The following is a 22,100-nucleotide window of genomic DNA, read 5'->3' on the forward strand; positions in this document are numbered from 1 at the left end:
AATAATGAAAGAAAAAACACCCTTGTCACACGAAGTTGTGTGCTTTCTGATGCTTGATTTCGAGACCTCAAATTCTAAACTTGAGGTCTCAAAATCAAATTTGTCTAAAATTACTTCTTTCTCAAAAACTGCGTCACTTCAGAGGGAGCTGTTTCTCACAATGTTTTATACCATCAACCTCTCCCCATTACTCGTAATCAATAAAGGTTTTATGATGATAATTATTTTGAGTAATTACCAATAGTGTCCACTGCCTTTAAAGAACATCATATTACATGTGTTGTTAAACATATCAAGTTTTTTTCTTTTAATAAAGTCTGTATTTCCATGGTATTCCTTATATTCACAGAAACCCGTTTTATGTCTCGACATGCCGAGAAGTACTGTCTGTATCTATCCGATGGATAGGAGCTCTGAGCCGAGATAAACACAGTCTCTAAAAGGTAAGATTCTGACCCCAATTTCATTCAGTTCAAACAGCATTCTCCCTTAACAGTATTCAGCTGGCTTTGCTTGTTGAAACACAGAGGACCAGTCAAAATTCACTCCCAAGTGAGAGCAACTATAAATATAAATATGAATAGTAAACTTGCGGGTACAACCATGGGTAAAATCTCTTTTGAGGGAGTGGTGGCTCTGAAAAGAGCCGGTTTGGTCTCGACGTTTCAAACAGTATACTCTGCTTGTCTTCAGGAGAAGAGTATACTGTTTGAAACGTCGAGACCAAACACTCAGAGCCACCACTCCTTCAAAAGAGTTTTTACCCATGGTTGTACCCGCAAGTTTACTATTCATATTTATATTTATAGTGGCTCTTATTCTCCACACCATGCAAAGCTTCAAACACCATTCACTCCCAAGTGGTTCGACTGGCTGGCTAATTGGGTGTTGAAAAAATCCCTTTTTTTAAATGTGAATTTTTAAGTAAAAAACCTGGCAGACTAGTGCATGCCTGATTTATCACAGAGGCAACAGAAGCGATTGCGTCCATACCCCCTGGTCATTGCCTTGTTGCCCTTGAAATGCCCAGGAGCTGTAGACATTTATAACTTCCCCCATTGGGTGCCCTTTACCAAGTTGAAAATGCGTTGGTGCTCTTGCCCTTTCACAAATGGACTTTAAGCATACAGGACTGCTAGTGAAATCAGCAAACTACCTGTACACTGAAAAAGGGACAATAACGCAATTTCTCTCTTGAAGCAGTTCTTAAGAGTAGCACAGTTCTGTTAAGAGTACCCATAAAGACAAATGTGATATCTTCTTTTCTAACAATAACATGTTTTAGTTCCTGTTCATATAAAAACAGTTGAATGCATGCTAAACTTTGTCAGGAATTTTGTTCTCATTTTGAATCTGGCCCTGTGGATGTTTCCCACATGCTCTGCCAAACATGTAGCATGCCACCTGAAAATCACCATAGTTGATTTGGCATCACCATTTTGTTAATAAGGCTTCATATATTGTAGTCTGTCCCACCGTCTCTTTGCTAGACCCTTCCGATCGTCTTGACAGCTCCTCCGGCAAAAGTAATTTCGTCAGATATTTGAGGTCGCTCTGTCGCGTCACATATCAAACTTGACAGGGGAAAATTGCAGCCATTCCTTGCATTTCCTGAACAAGCCCTACAGGACATTGGGTTAGTTGTCTTTGGAACATTGGCCCTCCAGTCTATGTTTTGGGTGGCTGTTTTTTTTTCATTTAAGTTGTTCAAGCAAGGAGAAGCCCTGTCATAAAATAAAAAACTATATTAAATTTCGGTCAGGAGGGAAACAAGTCATGTGTTTTCCCTAGAGGTATGGAGCGTGGCAATCGTTTGTTTTTAAAGGTACAATGGTTTTGATAGGATTTCTGATTGGAAAGTTTCATGTGGTGTGTCATGGCCGAGCGGTTGATTCGTGGAGGGCAGGTTCTACATATTATCTGCATCAGACTCAAGATCTGATGGTTCAGTCGTCAGAGTTTGGGTTTGAATACTGGTCATGACAAAGCATTTTCGTCCCAAGTTATCATTTTGTTTCAATGTTACTGCATGCATAGTATTTCATTTATCAAAAACAAAATTGATTCTAAAAATTTAAATTGCAAGATAAACAAATTGCTTTAGTAGGTATTTTCGTTTTTTTCAAAGAATTTTGTGAAGATGATTTCACAGAAGAAAAAAAAATGTTTTTTTCTCAATACGGGCAGGACTTGCACATTCTAATAATCCCATTCAATCTAGAGCGTGAGTTTCGTTAATAAAGAAACTGTAACGCTTTGTGGCTTTCATCATAGGCAAGGAATTCAAGTGTAAATCATTGGGGAGCTAATATAAACAAACTTGGCCTAGAAGTAACCATGCTGTACACAAAGATGTATTTTTTGCAACTAGACTGAGGCAAACAAAAAAGCAACACGCACTTTGTTGTTTGGATGTTGTTAAACACATAACTTTGAGCTGTTATTGCACTTGTTTTCACATGGTGTTTTTTTTTGGTGGGGGGGGGGGGGGTTTGGGGGATTTAAAGCTGTAAGAAAAACGTTGAGATCTGGTTGGATAATGTGCAGTTTTCATGCGCAACTGTGAACACGCCACGGGATTCTTGTAATTTGTGAATATCAGGCATGCAACTTTTTAGCTGATTGGATGATCTCGCTCGTTTGTGATTTCCCAGCTACAGTATGCCATCAAAAATTACATGTTTTTTAGTACACTGTTTTAAAAGCGTCATCTTGTACCTGGCACTCTCCCTCTTTTTGACAAACATGCAGTGCATACCTGAAATTGAAAATTTGTGCAGTACATTTTCATTCTGTCACTTTATTGATTGTAAAACTGCATCAGAAATGCTTTGAGATGATAGTTTTCCTTTATAATGGTTGGCATGTGTGCAAAGTAACCAGTCATAGTTTACCCTAGAGTCAACCCCCTTGTTGTATTGATACAATGGCCTGTTAATGCTGCAATATTCCCTCAGGCTGACTGTCACATTAGACATTGTTATGAGATCATTCATACAGATCAAGTAGTGTGCTAGTCACCATAATGAACTATACTACTACAACTACAATGGGACATGCAGACATGTGTACTGTTCTTCTTTGCTTGCAAGGCATGTACCAAAATTGCTGCGCTAGCTGTGTAAGCGAAGAATGCCTAATACTATAGTCAGGTGAAGTACTCACACGCCAAAAGCCCTGCTTACCTGTGAATACGATTGACATAAGTACGGAATTCACTGCTTCCATAACCACTGATTCTATACCGAAAACATGATAGGCCTATACATTGTACATAGAGCCATGAAATTGGGCCAGGATGCTTCGGTTATTTTGGTGGAAAAAAAACCTCCAATAAGACTAATAATAGTGGCTTCTTGTTTAGTGGTTAAATCAAAGAGACGCTCATAGTGCTCAAGTTTTACCCCTGGTCACTTGAGTTACATGTATGCAGCCTGTTCTCCCCTTTAATTAATGGACTTTTAAAATACATAAGGCATAATAATGAAATAAACATTGGAGTACACACAATGTACAAAGATTGTTGTCAGTGATGCCATCATACATGTCATATGCGCGGGTAAACAACAAAGAAATTATGCTGTATGCAGATTTGAAGCAGTACATGAATGGTAGTCGGCAGATGGTTGTACAATGGACACTGTTTATGGATGTTGCTTTTTATATAACACCCAAGCAGATCCTTGCCATTTGATTGGAGGATTGTCCGTCACATGATAGCAAATAAAAGTACCATTGCACGCTGAGTCACTCACCGTGCTTTTTCGTTCCATCCGAAAAGTACCATTGCACGCTGGCAGCGTGCAATGGTACTTTTCGGATGGAACGAAAAAGCTGAGTAAAAACATCACTGCGTGCGCGTGTCTTTGGTAACGCAGCAGGTGTTACTGCAAGAAGGCATAGTAAAATTACTAGCATTCGGCTTCTACAGTTGAAACTGTTTGTTTTGAAAGTTGTATCTTTCAATCAAAATGACAAAGATCTACTTGGATGTTATATAAAACAAATAATGAATGTTTTTCATTCGTGCAATGGTGCGAATATCGTCGTGTGCCCGGCAAAAGGACGTAAGGGAAAGTTCCCGGCAGAAGGACGTAAGCAATTTATGTTAAAATTTGTGTTTCAAGAATTATGAGCGGGAAAGTTTGGTAAATTTGTTGCCATGCAAAAGTCATTCTAGAAAGGTTAAATTCTGCATGGGGAATGGGGAAACATGTCTTCAGGGTAATTCTAGCAAAAGAACAAACAAAAATGACATATTTTTCATGTCAGGAGCCATTTTGTTGCTTACGTCCTTTTGTTACTGGGTCGAACTACTTTATGTTCCCGGCAAAAGGGCGTAAGGCCTTACGCCCTTTTGCCGGGCACACGACGATATGTTCATTCGTTGAAAGCTGGAATGTTCCATTCAACTCGGCTCCGCCTCGTTGAATAGAACATTCCATCTTTCAACTCATGAACATATTCGCACCATTGCACTCATAAACATTCATTATGTGTATAATAATCAATGCAGGATGGGGTATTGTTTACTTCAACCCATGGGCAGTATCTTATCTGGTACATTCCTACCATTCAACATGAATCATAATGCTAGAGGCATCTACTTGATCTGGTGCTTCATCTCACCATAGAGAGAGGTCTCACACTCATCTGGACTGGAGTGTCTTCACTCCTTATTGATTCCATGTCATGAGTCTGTCTTATGTTAATTATAGAAAGTACATTGAATGTCTTATGAAATGTCTGTCTTATGAAATGGAAGGGATTTACTTTGAAATGGAAGTGGTTGATAGGACTTGGAGTAGGGGCCTAAATGTAGTGTGCATGTAGATGTAAGTGGAGTTAAGAAACCACCCTGATCAATGCAGAGACCATTAGCTGACCTTAAGGGGGTCACATGCAAGTACTCAATGTTATCATCACAGCTACACACCCACAACTCTTAAGAATGGGTTAGTTGTTAAAAGTAGATGGATGGGTTTCGGAGATGAGGGGTGAAGCTGAGTGTTTAGATTGCATGGATTAGGAAGGATTGTGATTGGATATTCATGTAAATGGACCTCCAGGAATCCCCTCTCTGCTAAATGGTCCCACCCAAAGGAGTTTGGTCTAGAAAGGATATCAGAAGTTTAAAAAAAATAATCTATCCTTTTGTTTATTGTTGCAATTTTGAGATATCGCCGAAAGTCCGGAAAGATTATGTCCGTGTACATGTAGGAAAGATGATCCATTATTGGAATACAGAATTTGAGCTAAGCATTACTGTCAGTAACACTTCTCACAGTTTGGGGGATAAAAACTTATTGTTCATGGCTCCAAAGTGACAATGATTCTCAAAATGTTGTATACAATTTTATGAGTAAGTTTGTATTGCAATTAATTTTAAATACCAAACGAAAAAACTTTCCTTGAAGATGAATCTCAGCTTTTTGTGAAATTGAGCCACATGTATACATGTACCATCAGTCTAGACGTTCTGGTGGTGAGTCACTGATAGAGTGAAGGATTTTGGAGGATTCATGACTATAGGCAAAAATAACATTTGCAAGAGCCATTAAAACCACAAGGATAGCTGTGTCTTTTAGGATGAGACTTCAGTTTAGGCTGTAAGAACTAATCAATTGGAAGAGATGGCGCCACTCCATTTGCAGTAATTTATGAGAGAGCTTTGTCATTCAAGGAAAAAGTCCATCATTCAGTGCTACATGCATGTTGTTTGTTCAACAGTGCTGTAATTAACAGAGTGTACCAATTATAGACACTTGTAATAGCCAGTGTGGATAATTGACAAATGTCAGTGACATCAATAGTACTGTATACGTTTGTTCACCTGTATGTACTGTACTTATAATAGTCTCATAAACTGTTGAAGTGTTCAATTAACGGCCAGTGGGATCTTGACGTCTTTCATGTCTTTGGGACTCTTACTTTTAAAAGCATTTGCACCCTGTACTTTATCTGTCATTCACTGAACTGTAAGTATTTTGTAAATGAGTAACAAGCGTAGTACGTTTTCGGTTTTTAAAACTTGTCGCTCTTGCAGAGAGAGAAATGTATAGTTGCTTGTTTCACACTACACTTTATTAATCCAGAAAATCTCTGTGTTAAGAAAAAATTTAACACGGAAGATTCGCCGAATCAAGTGAAGCTAAAAATTCACAGGATTGTACTGTACTTATAGTGTCAATGTACAGTTACATAACTGTTAAAGTGTTCAATTAACGGCCAGTAGGATCTTGAGGTCTTTGGGACTCGCACTTTTAAGTGTTTGTACCCTTGTACTTTATCTGTCATTCGCTGAACTGTACATACAGTATAAGTTTTGTAAATAAGTAATAAACGCAGTACCCAATAATTTTTTTGTAATTCTCTCTCTCTAGTCGACCGAGGTACAGCGTAGATATCATGTTGTGATTTGCCCATTCTTGTCTATCTCTCATTAAAGGCACTGGACACTATTGGTAATTACTCAAAATAATTGTTAGCATAAAAATTGGTAACAATCAATGGATAGCTGTTGATAGTGTAAAACCTTGCGAGAATCGGCTCCCTCTGAAGTGTCATAATTATTTAGAAAGAGGTAATTTCTCACTCAAGTAATAGAATACTTTAGGCCTGAAGCCTTGGCATCTGAAAGCACACATGTGCAACAAGGGTGTTTTTTCTTTCATTATTCTCTTGCAAACTTTGAAGAGCAATTGGGTCCAAATTTTCACAGATTAGTTAAATTATACGTTGGGACACACCATTGCCTTATGGAAACCCCAAATGAGAATACTGGTCTTTGACAATTACCAAAGGTGTGCCTTTAATGTAATACATCTTTCTGGCACATTCTTATTCTGTCCATGATAAAAATCTATAATTGGTGAAGATGTTGAAGTGTTGTGGAGAGGGCGGTTTATAATTTGTCCAGTTACAAAAAAAAATAAAAAAATTTTCAATGATATTTTATGCCTGCCTAATCATATGTATCTGTCTTCTGTCATATTGAATCTGGACATATGTCAATCGTATCGCTAATGGTCGGTAACAAAACCCTCCCGACCCCTGCATTAACCTTTTGAACTCCACCTTTATCTTGTGGGGATACAAACCACTTCCTTCCTTTTGGGTTATTTTAAAGGCAGTTGAACAGATGTGGTCATAAGATGGGATGATCGAATACAGTAAGTGAAGACTGTTTTTCTACTGTAAAGATTACTTGCTATTACAGATACATGGACAAATGGATTACTTTATTGTTTAAGAAAAAAAACGTTTAAAAAACAGTATAATTTGTTTTACTCTTACACTGATGTGTATTTAGCAAAGTACATTGTGTACTTTCCTGAGTTCCTTAAACAAGTTTCAGCCAAATCACTTGATCGGATTCAAACCCACAACCTTTGCATTGCTAGAACAGATGTCTTACCACTAGACCTCCAAGTTAGCCCGGTGGCTACAGGCAGTTCAAGTCCAATATGTTAGCAGTGGGTACTCAATGATTGAATGAATGTTTTATTTACATCATGGATCAATATATTAAGTTGTTTTTACCCTTTACACCAATTAAAGCACTGTATACTCTGTACTTTCCCTAATTCTGTGAAAAAAAAATCCATGGTCAAATCAGTTGGGTGGGTTTCCTTCTTGGATGGTCAAACCATTGGGTTGTGAAAGGTCCTTGTTTCTCCCTACTCAGATGAACCATGAACAGTCTCTCTAGATGCCAGACAAATTAAGAATGATACTAAAATTTATATTGCGCCGCATAACAATGATCTTTTCAAATGAACAGAATGGGAGCAAAAGATTTAAGAAACAAGACTGGTCACCAGGCCAGTGCCCACCCCACAGTATAGGGATATGTCTGTCCTGCTGTTAGTAACAGCGAACTAAAAGTTACTTTCTACATGTAAGCAAGCCTAACCTTGCTGGGATCGGTAATGCTTTGATCTTTTCAGGAGTCAGACACCTCTAGCCCTACCTTTGTAAAGAATCTAAACTAACTGGCAAGACCACCATAGAAGGAAAACAAACAACAGACAAACAGGCACAAAAACCAAGCCCAGTGCCTCAATGCCCTGTAGGATGATGTCAGATATAGAGTGATGAGGTACATGTAGATTGCAGTGAAGTTTGGCAGGTGTCTATGACTTAGGGTGTTGACTGTGGACAACACACCTATTGACAAATTGCTACTATCGGACAAGGCCACTGGATTACCCAAAGAAGCCAGACTTGAGGCATGTAATCAGACATGATATTCTTCCAGTCTGATTTTTTGTCAGGCCTCAAAAATAAACCCAGGGCATCCTCATCAATTAACCTTTTTGAGATATGGCGGACACAATGCTACAACACTAAAAGGATTGGGTAAATTTGTGCGTTATGACCATAGAAATATTCAGTGTTATTCAGTGAAGTGCACATTTTTGGCGACGCGGGAGTTTACACGTAAACCTAATGACCACCAACATGGTGAGTGTGGCATAAGTCGCGCCGCGTGTGGCGCGCGTATCACATCCGCCATACCTCAAATAGGCTTATTGCAGTAGTGCCATGTGCTTTTGCTGTGGTGCCCTCTGCAAGGTTCATTCTCCATAGAAGTGCCTCTCAAAACACCAGAAGGAAATTACTGTTTCCCTTCAATTCTAGAGCAAAGTTCAAGGCCTGTTTTGTCCCTCAAAAAATCGGCAAAATTGTTAATAAATTGCCTGAAAGTTGTGTAGAAGGTCGGCCCTTTGTACTTTATGAAATTGTCCTTTACTAATACTTTTTCAGCGGGCCAAAGTACGTACATCATGCCTGCTTGTAATTTAATTTGCCAGTATTTTTTCCTGGTTTGAGGTTTGTTTTCCATGGAGGTACCATGTATGAACACATGTAGAATGTTTTTTCTTTTGGTTCCGCTTTGCTTTCAAAAATTCTACTACATGTACCAAGGAGGAAATGCACAGCCCATTTTATGTTCGAACTGTATGATTTAAATGGCTCTGCCAATACACAGTATGAGAATTAGTAAGATTTGACTGGTCTGAGACGATGCTACCTGGCTATAGGCTTAACCGGTAATCTATCTGTTTTCTTCCTCCATGGTGTCAGGACCACACCATGGTGGTAACAAATAGCTTCTCACTCGCATAACAATATTCTAGCGCTTACATGTATTCCTGTGTTAAAATAAACTTTCATTCTTTGCTGCCTTGCAAATAAACATCCCCAACTTTCTACTGTTCTTATTTTTACTCTTCCTGGACATCAAAATAGGTCTTGGCATTAACAGCGTTCTGTGGGAAATCCTGTGTGGGCAGATAGTAAAATCTTACGTGCGTGCGTATGGAGTGATGAGCATATGGACATGATGTGTGTTATTTTTTCAATTGGCATGTGGTCCACATACATGACAGGAAATGGGATCTTGTGAAATCAATCCCTGGGAAATGATCATAGAGAGAGAGCGTCCTCATCTCGCATTGAGTAATCGGAGCTAGTTCTAGTTTTATAGGCAGTACATGTAGGCGGGACTAGTACAGTACTGTATGAATTGAAGACAAGAATTATATCGCCTGTCACTGACAAGACTTATCATGGACGAGCCATCTTGTTTTTCTATTATTCGAGGTTATGGACTTTTATCCTGGGTCCAGTTTCATAGAGATGCTTATGCTTTGCAGTTTTTGGCTAAGTGAAAATTAGCAGGATACAGGTCACATTTTGTACATAAAAAACAAAATGGTTTTTAGCTGTAACTTATTCTGGTGAGCATAATTTTGTTGTGCTTAGCAACATTTTATGCTGAAGCAGCTCTAAGAAATTGGGCACTAATGTGACCATCTCCAATAAGAGCCAATGTTTGAAGTAATTTTTTAGATGTTTATCAACTCTTAAAATGGAAATTTAACTTTCAGTTGAGCTTGAAAAACGAACTTGAAACTTGTTAAACAAACCTTAAATTCAAAAAGGGAACTTGAAATTACTAAAAAAAAAACACTTGAAACTCTCTACTACTGTTTAGATAATAGTTTGTTCGTAACTCTAAAAATCAAGTCACACAGTGTGCTTGTGTAGCCCCTTTCACACTACACTTTCATCTGGAGCATCTCAGTGTTATAGAAAAATTGAACACAGATATTCGCCGAATTAAATGGACCGATCTCGCTACACTTTTCAGGGCTACAAGTTCTCTGGATTAACAAGCCCCAAATTGGCTTATTCCAGGTAAAATTCATGGAGCAATAAACTATCCAGTTTATTGCTCCATGGGTTAACCCACACACCTTAGTGTTACTGTACAGGATGGAATTGGGTCAACATTTTCTACAGGTGTTATTATAGTGTGAAAAGAATATCTTGGTCAGTTTTAAATCCATGTAGAAGACTTTTTACACTGGACGCCAATTTACCGAGGTACATGTAGTTTGAAAAGGGCCTACATATGTCATAAACAGTATTACGATAATACCAAACAGGTTGGAAATGTCATTTATCATAGCTGTTATCTGACCTGGATAATGGCTATGACACAATAGGAAATGGTTTTAAGATGTGGACAGGGAAGGGTCTGGCATTCTTGTGTAAATTCAACCTTGCTTCAGGTTGCGACGAAAAATTGATGGCAAACACACATCCACGCAATACCCTTAACACCGATTGGACTCCCCATAAACATACTCAAATCGAAAGTTAGTATTGTGTGTTGTACAATGTATTTATTTGTCCATGATATTTGTTTATATCCATAGATTCTCTGATACAACCAGCGGGTCTGACTCTACCGGATGTTGGCAACTTGTGGGACACTTAATACTCAGACCTCCTTCCATTAATCATCATCAGGATTTTGGTTCCAGAGTTAACGAGGCCTAGCAATGATTGAGCTCCTACTGGCCAGTCATCAACACAGAGAAATACCACAGCAGCCCTCCACGGATTGATGACAAATTGCAGCACTTTGATATTGGGCAGTTTCTTACTAGTCCACTTTTAGGACAAGTCTGTAAATCATTCTGGAGTCTTATCACTGCAGTATCACAAAAGGAGTTTGGTGTAGAAAAGCAATGCGGGAATGAAATTGACACTGATTATAATTACGTAGGACTAGCAGTTAGAGTGGTGGAAATTATGTGAAGTTTGCCTGTGAAGAAATTCATTTTATCAGTCGGAGCTAATAGGGTGGCTTTACTGTCGCATGAGTCATCATTTGTGCTGGATTAGGGTGGGCTATTAAGACATTATGGAGAGTGGATATTCATGGAGATAAATGGACTCATTAAAATTGACTCTCTAAAGCTAAGGCCATTGAACGAGTGGTATTCGACCTCACTTGAATCTTAGTGAGAGGGGCTTTTATCAATGACAGGTTTATGATTCGGTGAATCGTTTGTAATGTTTAGGATGGGTATGACTTGCTCATGTGAACACTCGGTTTGCGTTGATAGTTTGGGTTTGTACCGAGGAGGTGTTTTCATGACGAGAAACGTGAGGTAACCGGTGATGGAGTACCAGCTAAGAAAGGGCCACAACGGAGGTGGCCATCACCCAACGCTGAGATACTCGTGCGATTTTGTACGTTGGATCAAACGCAATGGAATCCTGATGAGGTTGATCATGCTGATTGCAATCCTAACCATCAGCATCCCGCTCGTTACTCATTACTATTTGAGTAACGCCGACGCGCCGGCCAGCGTCAGTCGACAAACCGTGCAGGTGTCCATGGAGAACGTCCACGCCATGAAACCTCAGGAGCTCAAGGTTCACTTGGAGGAGTTACACCGAATCCGGACCTCGGTCCAGCACGAGTTGCGCGGTCTGGAGGAGAAACGCAAAGACATGCAGAATAAGATCGATCAACTCACGAATCTCATCACCACCAAGACTCAAGAAACTCGGAACTCTCAGGATAAACTAGACAAGGTGAACTTTGAGATCGAGCAGAAACGCAAGAACTACGAGGAGGTAATGCAGCGTGCTATGCTCTATATTGGAGCGCCCAAGCAGATCCTACCTCAGTTGGATGATAATGGTGACGTGGATCCACCGCAAGCAAGTTCAAAATGCCGACAACATAATTGCTTTGATTATTCGCGTTGTGCGCTCACATCACATTTTCCCGTTTACATATACGCCATGGAGGATGTCGTGCTTTCAAAGAGACCAGTGGATTATTTCATAAGGAGTAGCGTTGCGAATGTTATGACAACCAACCCTCATGTTACTTTCGATCCTAATATTGCTTGTGTATATCTTGTATTAATCGGTGACACCGAGGACCATTGGCAGGGCACCAACAGCCTTGAGTTGGAGGCTAGCCTCCGGAAGCTACCATTATGGAAGGGGGATGGCAGGAATCACGTTTTGTTGAATCTTGCGAGAAACGTTTCGATGAAAAATATACTTTATAGCATCAATACAGATCGTGCAATTGTGGTGCAGTCGAGTTTTGACAACTCTCAATTCCGTCCAGGGTTCGATATCGTTGCCTCGATGCTTTTAGGGAAAGAATCGGGATACGACTGGAAAGAGACCCCGTCCCACCTTCCCGCTAAGAGAAAAATTCTGATGTCTTTCGAGGGAGTTTTATCGCCATACACTAACAGACAATTTGACCACACCCATGTTGGGGTTGAGGACGTCGTCATGAGTCGACGCCTAAAAGAAGTCAATAGAACTAAAGCAAACTCAGTTAGTGACTTTATCACGGAAGAACTTCTGAAGTTGAAAGGCATACAAGGGGGGGAATTTTATATTGAGTTTAATTGTCCGCCTCTAAACGCAGACCCATCGACAGTGGATCTATCGGAATGGTGGATTTGTAGAACCAAAGAAAGGCTTAGTATTTTAAAACAGTCAACGTTTGTGTTGATCATAGCACCGGATGATCATATTGTATCATCCACCATGATACAGAAGAGACTATTTGAAGCATTAAAGCATGGAGCGATTCCAGTTATCCTGGGAGAGCATGTTCATCTTCCCTTTAGCGAATTCATCATGTGGAACAAAGCTGCAATCATCCTACCGAAGGCCCGGGCTTCAGAGCTTCACTTTTACCTCAAGACAATCCAAGATAACGATATCTTGCTGTTCCGACGCCAAGGTTGGTTCATCTGGACCACGTACTTGAGCTCCACCAGCGCCGTCATCAACACCATCCTAGCGACCCTAAGAACCAGGCTATCCATCCCAGCGAGTATCATCCGGGATGAGCAATCACCGAGCATCTTCCCAAGCGGCATCCCACCGAAGCAGAAACAAGTCCAGAGCATGATTCCGGAATCAGATGACTTCTTCCCACCTCCTGAACTCCCCTATCCCTCCCTCAAATACCTCCGCAATTTCACCTACAGCACCATCAATCGCGATACGTCATGGAACAACGTCCCTGGTCCTTTCAACCTCTTTCCCAACACCCCGTTTGATCCCCTTCTCCCCTCAGACGCCAAGTTCATCGGGTCGGGGCTTGGGTTCCGACCGATTGGGAAAGGCTCTGGAGGCACTGGGAGGGAGTTTCAAGAAGCTCTCGGAGGTAACGTTCCTGGAGAGCAGTTTACGATCATCATGTTGACTTATGAGAGAGAAGTTCTACTCATGACTTCATTGGAGAGATTGATGGGGTTGCCGTATCTTAACAAGGTAAGATTAGTCGGAATTAGGCTATTTCCGAATTGGCGGCTACAGCTCCAGGTACAGCTAGATTTCTGCATCATTGTTAGAGTGTAGGATGAGCTCCGTTAGCATCAGTTGTAGCTGTAGCTGTAGCCACCAATAAGTATACAGCCTCACTTGTTTCTCAAGTGTGGTCTCTGGTTCAAATCCAGATGATCCAACCATGGAATTAGTCTTTTATTCACAGCCATGGACTCTGGTGCACATCCAACAGGGTTTGCCCATCTCGTTTTTAGTGACTGGCCAGCAGGATCATTTCACTAGTCAGTCTTTACTAGTCAATATTTCAAATGAAATAGGCAAATTAGTTATCTTAGTGTAAGACACATGTAACTTTCTGTTAAGTGTCTTGCTCAGAGACACAGGTGTCACGACTGGGTCTAAACCCACACTCTGCTGATAAGAAACGCCAGAGCTTGAGTCCAGTGCGCTTAACCTCTTGCCCAGGACATGCCATGTATATCTAGTTTTAAACTGATGTTAGACTTAAACTTTGCTGAAATATCTGTCTTATCTACTTAATATATTTCACTGTACCCCTATATTACAACGGTGTTTGCTTTTCTTTACATGCTACAGGTTATAGTCGTATGGAATTCACCAAAACCTGCTGCTCCGGATATTATCTGGCCTGAAATCCATGTACCAATCAAAGTAAGATGTGATTCATTACTCATTTTCTTAAAACAAAAATGAACGTTTGTATCGGTCATATCTTGTGAGTCACATTTTGTAATGATTCTGACTTGTGATCGATTAATGATGGTCATTGACACAGGACTTAGAGCTGCACCCTTCCCATTGGAATCAAACTCAGACTTGCAACTCAACAGCCAAATGTTAATTACCAAAACTCAATGAGTCTTGCTAAATGGTAAAAAAAAAAAATATTCCCTGTTGGAATGGCTTCATAAGGAGTTGTGAGTGTTGGGGATTCAGTGGTGTTTTTTATGTAATTCTGTAATTCAAATTCATAAGTATTTTGCCTTTGGCAACCAAATTGAATACTTTTAATAAACCATGAATAATAATCATAATGATATATTATTAAGAGATTTACACATGGTTGTACCCGCAAGTTTACTATTTATTTATAGTTTCTTATCTAGGATTTGAGGCATTGCATGGTGAGGTATCAATGTATATTTGGTTTGCGGTAACACCATGTGAGTAGAATAAAGCAAGACAGTTCTCTAAGAACAACTCTACCTGTGTTACCGCAAACCAAATATACATTACAGTTTCTTCTTATACACCATTCAAAGCTTCAAACAATACTTATATGTTATGTTGATGTTTGTTATTTACTTTGGTTGTTGTCAGGTGATTCGTACCAAGAGGAACAGTCTAAACAATCGGTTTCTACCTTACGATGAGATCGAGACTGAAGCTATACTATCCCTAGATGATGACGCACATCTTAGACATGATGAGATTCTATTTGGCTTCAGGTAAATACAAACAATCCACTACATTAAAAGGCAAAGTATGCCTTTGGTTTCTGGAACCATTTGATTTTTTTTTTTCGTTAAGTCTCATTCTTTTTGGTTAAGTGCTGGGTGATTGTTTATTGTTTTGATTGTTAGTAATTCTTGCTAATTACCTACATGTATTGTGTGTTTTAACTGTTAAACTTTTTAGCTCTTTTTAAAGAATTTTGTATACTGTACATGTTCTGGTGCAATTCAAACATATTGGTTGTCATACTGTTCATTCCTTTGTAATGTTTTTATGAAATAAATCAATAAATATACAATCATAACAATAAAACTAACCTCATTAAAAAGGAGGTGGCAGCGTTTTGAGATTTATCTGAAAGTCCAGAGCAGTTATGTCCATGCAGGAAGAATAGTCCGTTAATGGAATGCACAATCGGAAAAACATTTCTGACGGTAACATCTCTTAAAGCCATTGGACCCTCTCGGTACAGAAAAAAAAAAAAAGTTCACAGATTTACAAATAACTTACAGGGTTTACAGAAGGTAGTGGTGAAATACTTCTCTTGAAATATTAGTCCATGAAATGCTTTACTTTTTTAGAAAACGGTAAAACAATATCAATTCTCGTTAACGAGAATTACGGATTTATTTTAAACACATGTCATGACACGGCAAAACGCACGGATACAAGGGTGGGTTTTCCCGTTATTTTCTCCCGACTCCGATGACCGATTAAGCCCAAATTTTCACAGGTGTGTTACTTGATATAGAAGTTGTGATACACGAAGTGTGGGCCTTGGTCAATACTGTTTACCGAAAGGGTCCAATGGCTTTAAGAGGGACTAAAACCTTTTTTCCATAACCTCCAAATGAAATGATTCTCAAAATGCTTTTGAAAGCTTCTGTACTTCCAACCAAGTAAGTTTTTATTGCAATTAATTTGAAGAGTGATTACCAAACGTATGCTGTCTCTTAACATTACTTTCACTTCAACAGCTAGCCCTGTAGCATAGAGGAACAGTTTCATTTGTTTCGTTTCGTCTTGTTTTCTTCAGAGTATGGCGTGAGAACCGTGAGCAGATAGTAGGGTTTCCAGGGCGATATCACGCTTGGGATGTCAATCAAAATAATGGATTTCTTTACAACTCAAACTACTCCTGTGAGCTGTCTATGGTCTTAACAGGAGCAGCTTTCTTTCATAAGGTAACCAGTGACATACATGTATGTGTTTATCATAACTCATTTAAACAGTTGCCAAAAACGAGAACATACTTTTGTTAAAAAAATGTAACGAGAGATCGCGTAACTTGACAAGGCCATGGACGGCCACTTCAAGGTGAGGGCTACACTTGACTGATTTGGGCTGTAAACCCATTTGGGCTGTAAACCCATTTGGGCTGTAAACCCATTTGGGCTGTAAACCCATTTGGGCTGTAAACCCATTTGGGCTGTAAACCCATTTGGGCTGTAAACCCATTTGGGCTGTAAACCCATTTGGGCTGTAAACCCATTTGGGCTGTCACCAGGGGCACATTGCAGAATGCACTACCTTCCCAACCTTTTAAAGACACTGGACACTATTGGTAATTGTCAAAGACCAGTCTTCTCACAAATGCATAAAATAACAAACCTGTGAAAATTTGAGCTCAATTTTTCGTTGAAGTTGCAAGATAATAATGAAAGAAAAAACACTCTTGGCACACAAAGTTGTGTCGTTTAGATGCTTGATTTCAAGACCTCAAATTCTAAATCTGAGGTCTCAAAATCAAATTTGTGGAAAATTACTTCTTTCTCAAAAACTACATTACTTCAGAGGGAGCCGTTTCTCACAATGTTTTATTCTAATGTCCCAACCTCTCCCCATTACTCGTTACCAAGTAAGTTTTTTTGCTAATAATTATTTTGAGTAATTACCAATAGTGTCCACTGCCTTTAACAAATCGTTTCTCAGATTCAAATTAACTAATTTGAATCTGAGAAGTTTCAGAAAATTTCTTATAATTTTTGTTCTTTCTTTTCTTTGCAGTATTATGCATACCTGTATAGTAACATTATGCCACAAGTAATCAGAGATAAAGTGGATGAATATATGAACTGTGAAGACATCGCAATGAACTTCCTGGTATCTCACGTCACAAGAAAACCACCAGTAAAGGTAAGTGCACCAGTGTAATAAATATTAAACATTTACCAGTGACATGAATATTCAACAGTTATCAGTGACATGAATATTCACTACTTAAGAAAATACTGACAAATGGTGGATGCATATGAGTGGATTTATGCAAGTTATTATTTTGCATTATATTACACCCTAGCAGATCCTTGCCATTTGATTGGAGAACTGTCCGAAACGTGTTAGCAAATAAAAGTACTATTGCACGCTACGTCACTCACTGTGCATTTTTCGTTCCATCCAAAAAGTACTATTGCACGGTGAGGTAAAAACATCACTGCGTGCGCGTGTCTTTGGTAACGCAGCAGTGTTCCTGCAAGGCACATTATTTCGACGTATGCATGTCTCAGATGCTTTGTTTGTTTTAAAATTTGTATCCCCCAATCAAAATGGAAAAAAGATCTACTTGGATGTTATATAAAACAAACAAATAAAGAATGTTTTTTATTTGTGCAATAGTTCGAATATCTTTATTCGTTGAAAGATGGGATGTTCCATTCAACTCAGCATCGCCTCAATGAATAGAACATTCCATCTTTCAACTCATGAACATATTCGCACCATTGCACTCATAAACATTCATTATTTGTATACTGTTCCATGAATAGTTTGACTTGACACAAGATCAAAGAAGAATAAGAGGAAAACAATTGCCCTCTGACTTGATGCCTCTTTTGAGCGTGCGTTTTGCGTACTTCTCAAACACAGAATGGATCAACCACAGGACTGATTAAAATATCAAAATATTTTTTAATATTTCAAAGTCATACTTCCAGGGGTTTATGATCTGATAAAAAATGGCATGGCGAGATCGTACTCCATTAGGAGAGAGGTTGTAGGATGCCCATAGCACACCCTTAGCATTACTTTCAGCCGCACTCAGACATGGCCTTACATTAGATACAATGTATTTCATACATATTCACGACCTAGAGTCGAATTCTCACTGGTTCAACATCACATGCCAGATGCTATCTTTGCTGTCTACCAAGCGTGCATGCAAGTACTCAAGCATATGGTAAATATTCTTGGAAGTTGACAAACTAGTTCTCGAGAAGAATTTGTGGACTTCAAATACCTCTGGGAGCTAATGGCCTGTTTAAATTTGCTGTGAATGAAAAATGAGGCTGTCCACATCCAGATTGTTCAAAATTCAAGATGGAGCATCCCAAGATACTGCAAAACTCGAAGCTTGTCATTGCTTGGCTCAAGGCTGCTTCTCATCTTGCGTACTGTCCAGTTGTTACAGTTGCTTCCAAACTCCTCTCCTTCATCCACTGATCTAAAAATGGAGAAATCCTAACAACAAAGTTGACAACAAAGTCCTAGCCAAGCCAGAATCTGGAAGTACAAGTTTGTTGAAATTTAAAATAAAGGTGTCAACCCTTTTCATCTATACAAAAGCGCAACAGAAAGCGCAATTCTTTTGAGTGATGACACACACAGCAATTGCCGTGGTGCCCTGAGCTTTTGCTGTGGTGCCCTGAGCTTTTGCTGTGGTGCCCTGAACTTTTGCTGTGGTGGCCTTTCTAGAGGAAAATCGCTGTGCCCCTTCAAGATCAAAGTTCATGGCCTGTGATTCGCAGAGTACTGTCTTCTGTGAAGTGTTCCTTCTAGTTACAGTAACCTCAAATATTCCTAATCTTCAACCTTGATGTCTAAACCTGATGACATCCTTACCCCTTGACATCCTAACCCAAGCATGATTGATTCCCAAGAGTCTCAGAAAATCAGGCTAAAATAACCAAGAGACACTTTTTGACGTTTGTATCAGGTCACTTCTCGCTGGACGTTCCGCTGTCCCTCTTGCCCAGAAGCTCTCTCCAAAGACGACTGGCATTTCAAGGAGCGTCACAAGTGCATGCAATTCTTTACCAGGGTCTACGGGTATATGCCTCTCTTATACACACAATTCCGAGTAGACTCAGTGCTATTTAAGACGCGGGTGCCCCACGATAAACAAAAGTGTTTTAAATTTGTTTAGTGTTATTATTTTGTTGTTTGTGACCTTATTTATAAACTGTTTAATGAGATGCGGAACTAGTTGGAGAAAAACGAGAATGCTTGGTTGGAGACACTTCAGACGGAGGTTCTCCTGTAGGGGCTGGTTTATAGTCGGTCACGCGATGGATGCATGATTGTTGCACGGTGTTTGTTCGACTAAAAACTTGACAAGTGATTATTTTAAAAAAAGTTATCACTGAGGTGTTAGTGAATAGCCGGTGAGGATGCTTGTGATCAACAAAGTTCAAGGAATACATCGTGAGAATGACTATAAACTAGTTTGAAGACTTTTGCCACTGTATCTGGCAAGCACGGGGGGGGGGGGGGGGGGGGGCTGAGATTCTAATTCGCGAGGGGAGCACTGAAACTTCATTTGGCCTTTGAAATGTTGACAATATTGGAAGACATGTTGATTACTGTTACCTGAAACGCTTTGGATTTTGATGTTGAACTTTTCATACATCCATTAAAGCTCTTCACCATGTGCAGCAACTCAACACACCAGCCTATTCAATCAATCAATCAATCAATCAATCGAAAATAATTTGTATAGCGCCTAAATCAAAAGTTTGCTCAAAGGCGCTGGGGCACAGAAGAAATAAAAAGTCATTGATGGTAGGCCTCCTAAAACAAGTGGGCTTTCAGAAATGCCTTGAATGTGTTGAATGTGTTGAATGATGTTGGGTTTACTCCTGAGTTTGGGTCCATATACTGGGGAGGCTCTATCAGCAAAAGTAATGTGACTTGTTCTTGGCACTATTGATTCTATGAAATAGCGCATGCCATGTATGCTTGGTTTTGCTTTGAAGTGCTGAATCCATCAAACCTGAGGAAAACTAAGGGATGTATTTATACTCTGAAAAGATTTTTACATGGATAGTATGACTGCAGGCAAGTGCTGAATCCATCAAACTAAGTCAAGAACCTTGGGGATCTGGCCTCATGCTAAAATTGGTTGGTTTTGCTGTGCAGCACTGGATCAATCCACCTTACGTAATACGCCATTGGCAGTCTGTACTTATCAAGGAAGAAGAGCTTGAGTGAACCTAAGGATAGAATACTAGCCTCTGATGAGAGTTAGTTGTCTGGTCTCATGCTAATCTTGGTTGGTTTGGCTGTGCTGTACTGAACCCATCAAATTCTGGCAATCACTTCTTTGGGGATCTGATAAGATTGGTATGCTTGGCCTCTGTCAAGCTCGGAAACCAGACATGCCATTGAATAGCTTAACTGACAACTGTAAATTGTCTTTACCGTCAAAAATTGTTATATCAGGGTTTAATATAGTGTCTGTAAAAAATAGAACAAATTAAAAAAATATTTACAAATGTACATGTCACTGTTGAAAGAGTTGGTTTTGTTTTACTTCAAAATTCCCACCAGACGAAATAAGTCGCACACATTAAAACATCATTGAGTATTGTTAAGTTGTCTATCTTTAGACAGTTGAGAGATGAGGATAAGGGAGGGTAAAATTTGTCGGGGGGGGGGTGATAGGGGGCCACCAGGGCCCAGTTTCATAGAGCTGCTAAGCACCAAAATTTGCTAAACATAAAATTTCTTCCCTGATAAAAACAGGATTACCAGCCAAATTTCCATTTGTTACATAGTGCTTGTTACTGGTATTCAGCTTTTGTTTGCTTATCCTGAAAATCACATGGAAATTTGGTTGGTAAACCTGTTTTTATCAAGGAAAGCAAATTTGCGTGCTTACTGTAGCAGAAAAATTTGCTTAAGCCTTAGCGTATTTCACAGGTTAGCAGAAAAATTGGGCGGCCATATTGCGTGTTTACCGTTGATTTGCATTGTGACGTCATTTATTTTTGTGCTGTAAGCACTGGAAGGTTAGCATGCCTTTTCGTGTGCTTTCGGTTATCAGCGCTATGAAACGGAAATCGCACAGTAAGCACAATTTGGCCACTAAGCAGCACTATGAAATTGGGCCCTGGGAACCACCAGGAAGGTCGACTACCGTTTGACCTGTATAACATCATGTCTAGGTCACATAGAAGTTCTGGCTGTATTTTATATGTGTTCTTGTACAAAAATGAAAGAAAATTATTGTTAAAATTTAGAAGAGTACATGTATGTTTCTGAAAGTCTTAAAGTATTTAAAAAATATTGTCCAGTGTTGTATCAACCATCAATAAAAAAGGGAGTTGAGTTTTATTTTAAGCCTTATACGTAAATTAGGGTACCTAGTAATTATACTTGGGTCTTATTGTTTAGCAAGATCAAAACTAACTGTATTACTTAATTGCCAATACTTTTAGTATGTCAAGTATAACACTCAAAGGTTTCCACCATGGCAATCTTTATACCGTGTAAGTTGGGTTTGCTTTTACCAATGGTGTTTGCACCCTTGAAGCAAATGTTTTTATCACTTAGTTTTCCAGTGTATGTTCAAAGTTTTACACATATAAGACCACTCTGTCAGGCAGGACTTTTTGTTTTGTTTGTTTATCCGGTTGCCATGAGGGTCGTCACACTGTCCCTCCCATATCATAAAACTAAGGAAATGTAAGTCTTGAAAATAATAACACTTTCTCAAAAAAAGATGTATCATTTAATAAAAACTTGTATAAAACCCTGCAGCTATTTTTCTATCATTTTGAATGTAAATTTACACAACTTTTCCCACCTGTTAAACTGTACTTAATTAAGTTCAGAGTTGATGGCTTTAAGCAAAAGGATTTAACTCTTAAATTTGTTAATTACAATCTACACCACTTCAACTTGAATTTGAAGTATATTAATTTAATATATTAAAGGTATATTTATTTGCAGACATTTACAAGTTACTACAAAATAACTTACTAGGCAAAAAG

General features: G+C 39.2%; 1 protein-coding gene across 1 annotated transcript; it reads left to right on the forward strand.

Moving 5' to 3' along the window:
• The first annotated feature begins 351 nt into the window (after window positions 1-351).
• Window positions 352-19,594, forward strand: LOC117300762 (exostosin-like 3). Its single transcript, XM_033784549.1, has 7 exons — window positions 352-443; window positions 10,731-13,620; window positions 14,233-14,307; window positions 14,977-15,104; window positions 16,148-16,295; window positions 17,119-17,247; window positions 19,043-19,594. The coding sequence occupies exons 2-7, from the start codon at window positions 11,482-11,484 to the stop codon at window positions 19,250-19,252; spliced, it is 2,829 nt and encodes a 942-aa protein (XP_033640440.1). The 5' UTR covers window positions 352-443; window positions 10,731-11,481; the 3' UTR covers window positions 19,253-19,594.
• The last annotated feature ends 2,506 nt before the right edge of the window (window positions 19,595-22,100 follow it).

Source organism: Asterias rubens, chromosome 16 (assembly GCF_902459465.1).
Source record: "Asterias rubens chromosome 16, eAstRub1.3, whole genome shotgun sequence".
Classification (NCBI taxonomy): domain Eukaryota; kingdom Metazoa; phylum Echinodermata; class Asteroidea; order Forcipulatida; family Asteriidae; genus Asterias; species Asterias rubens.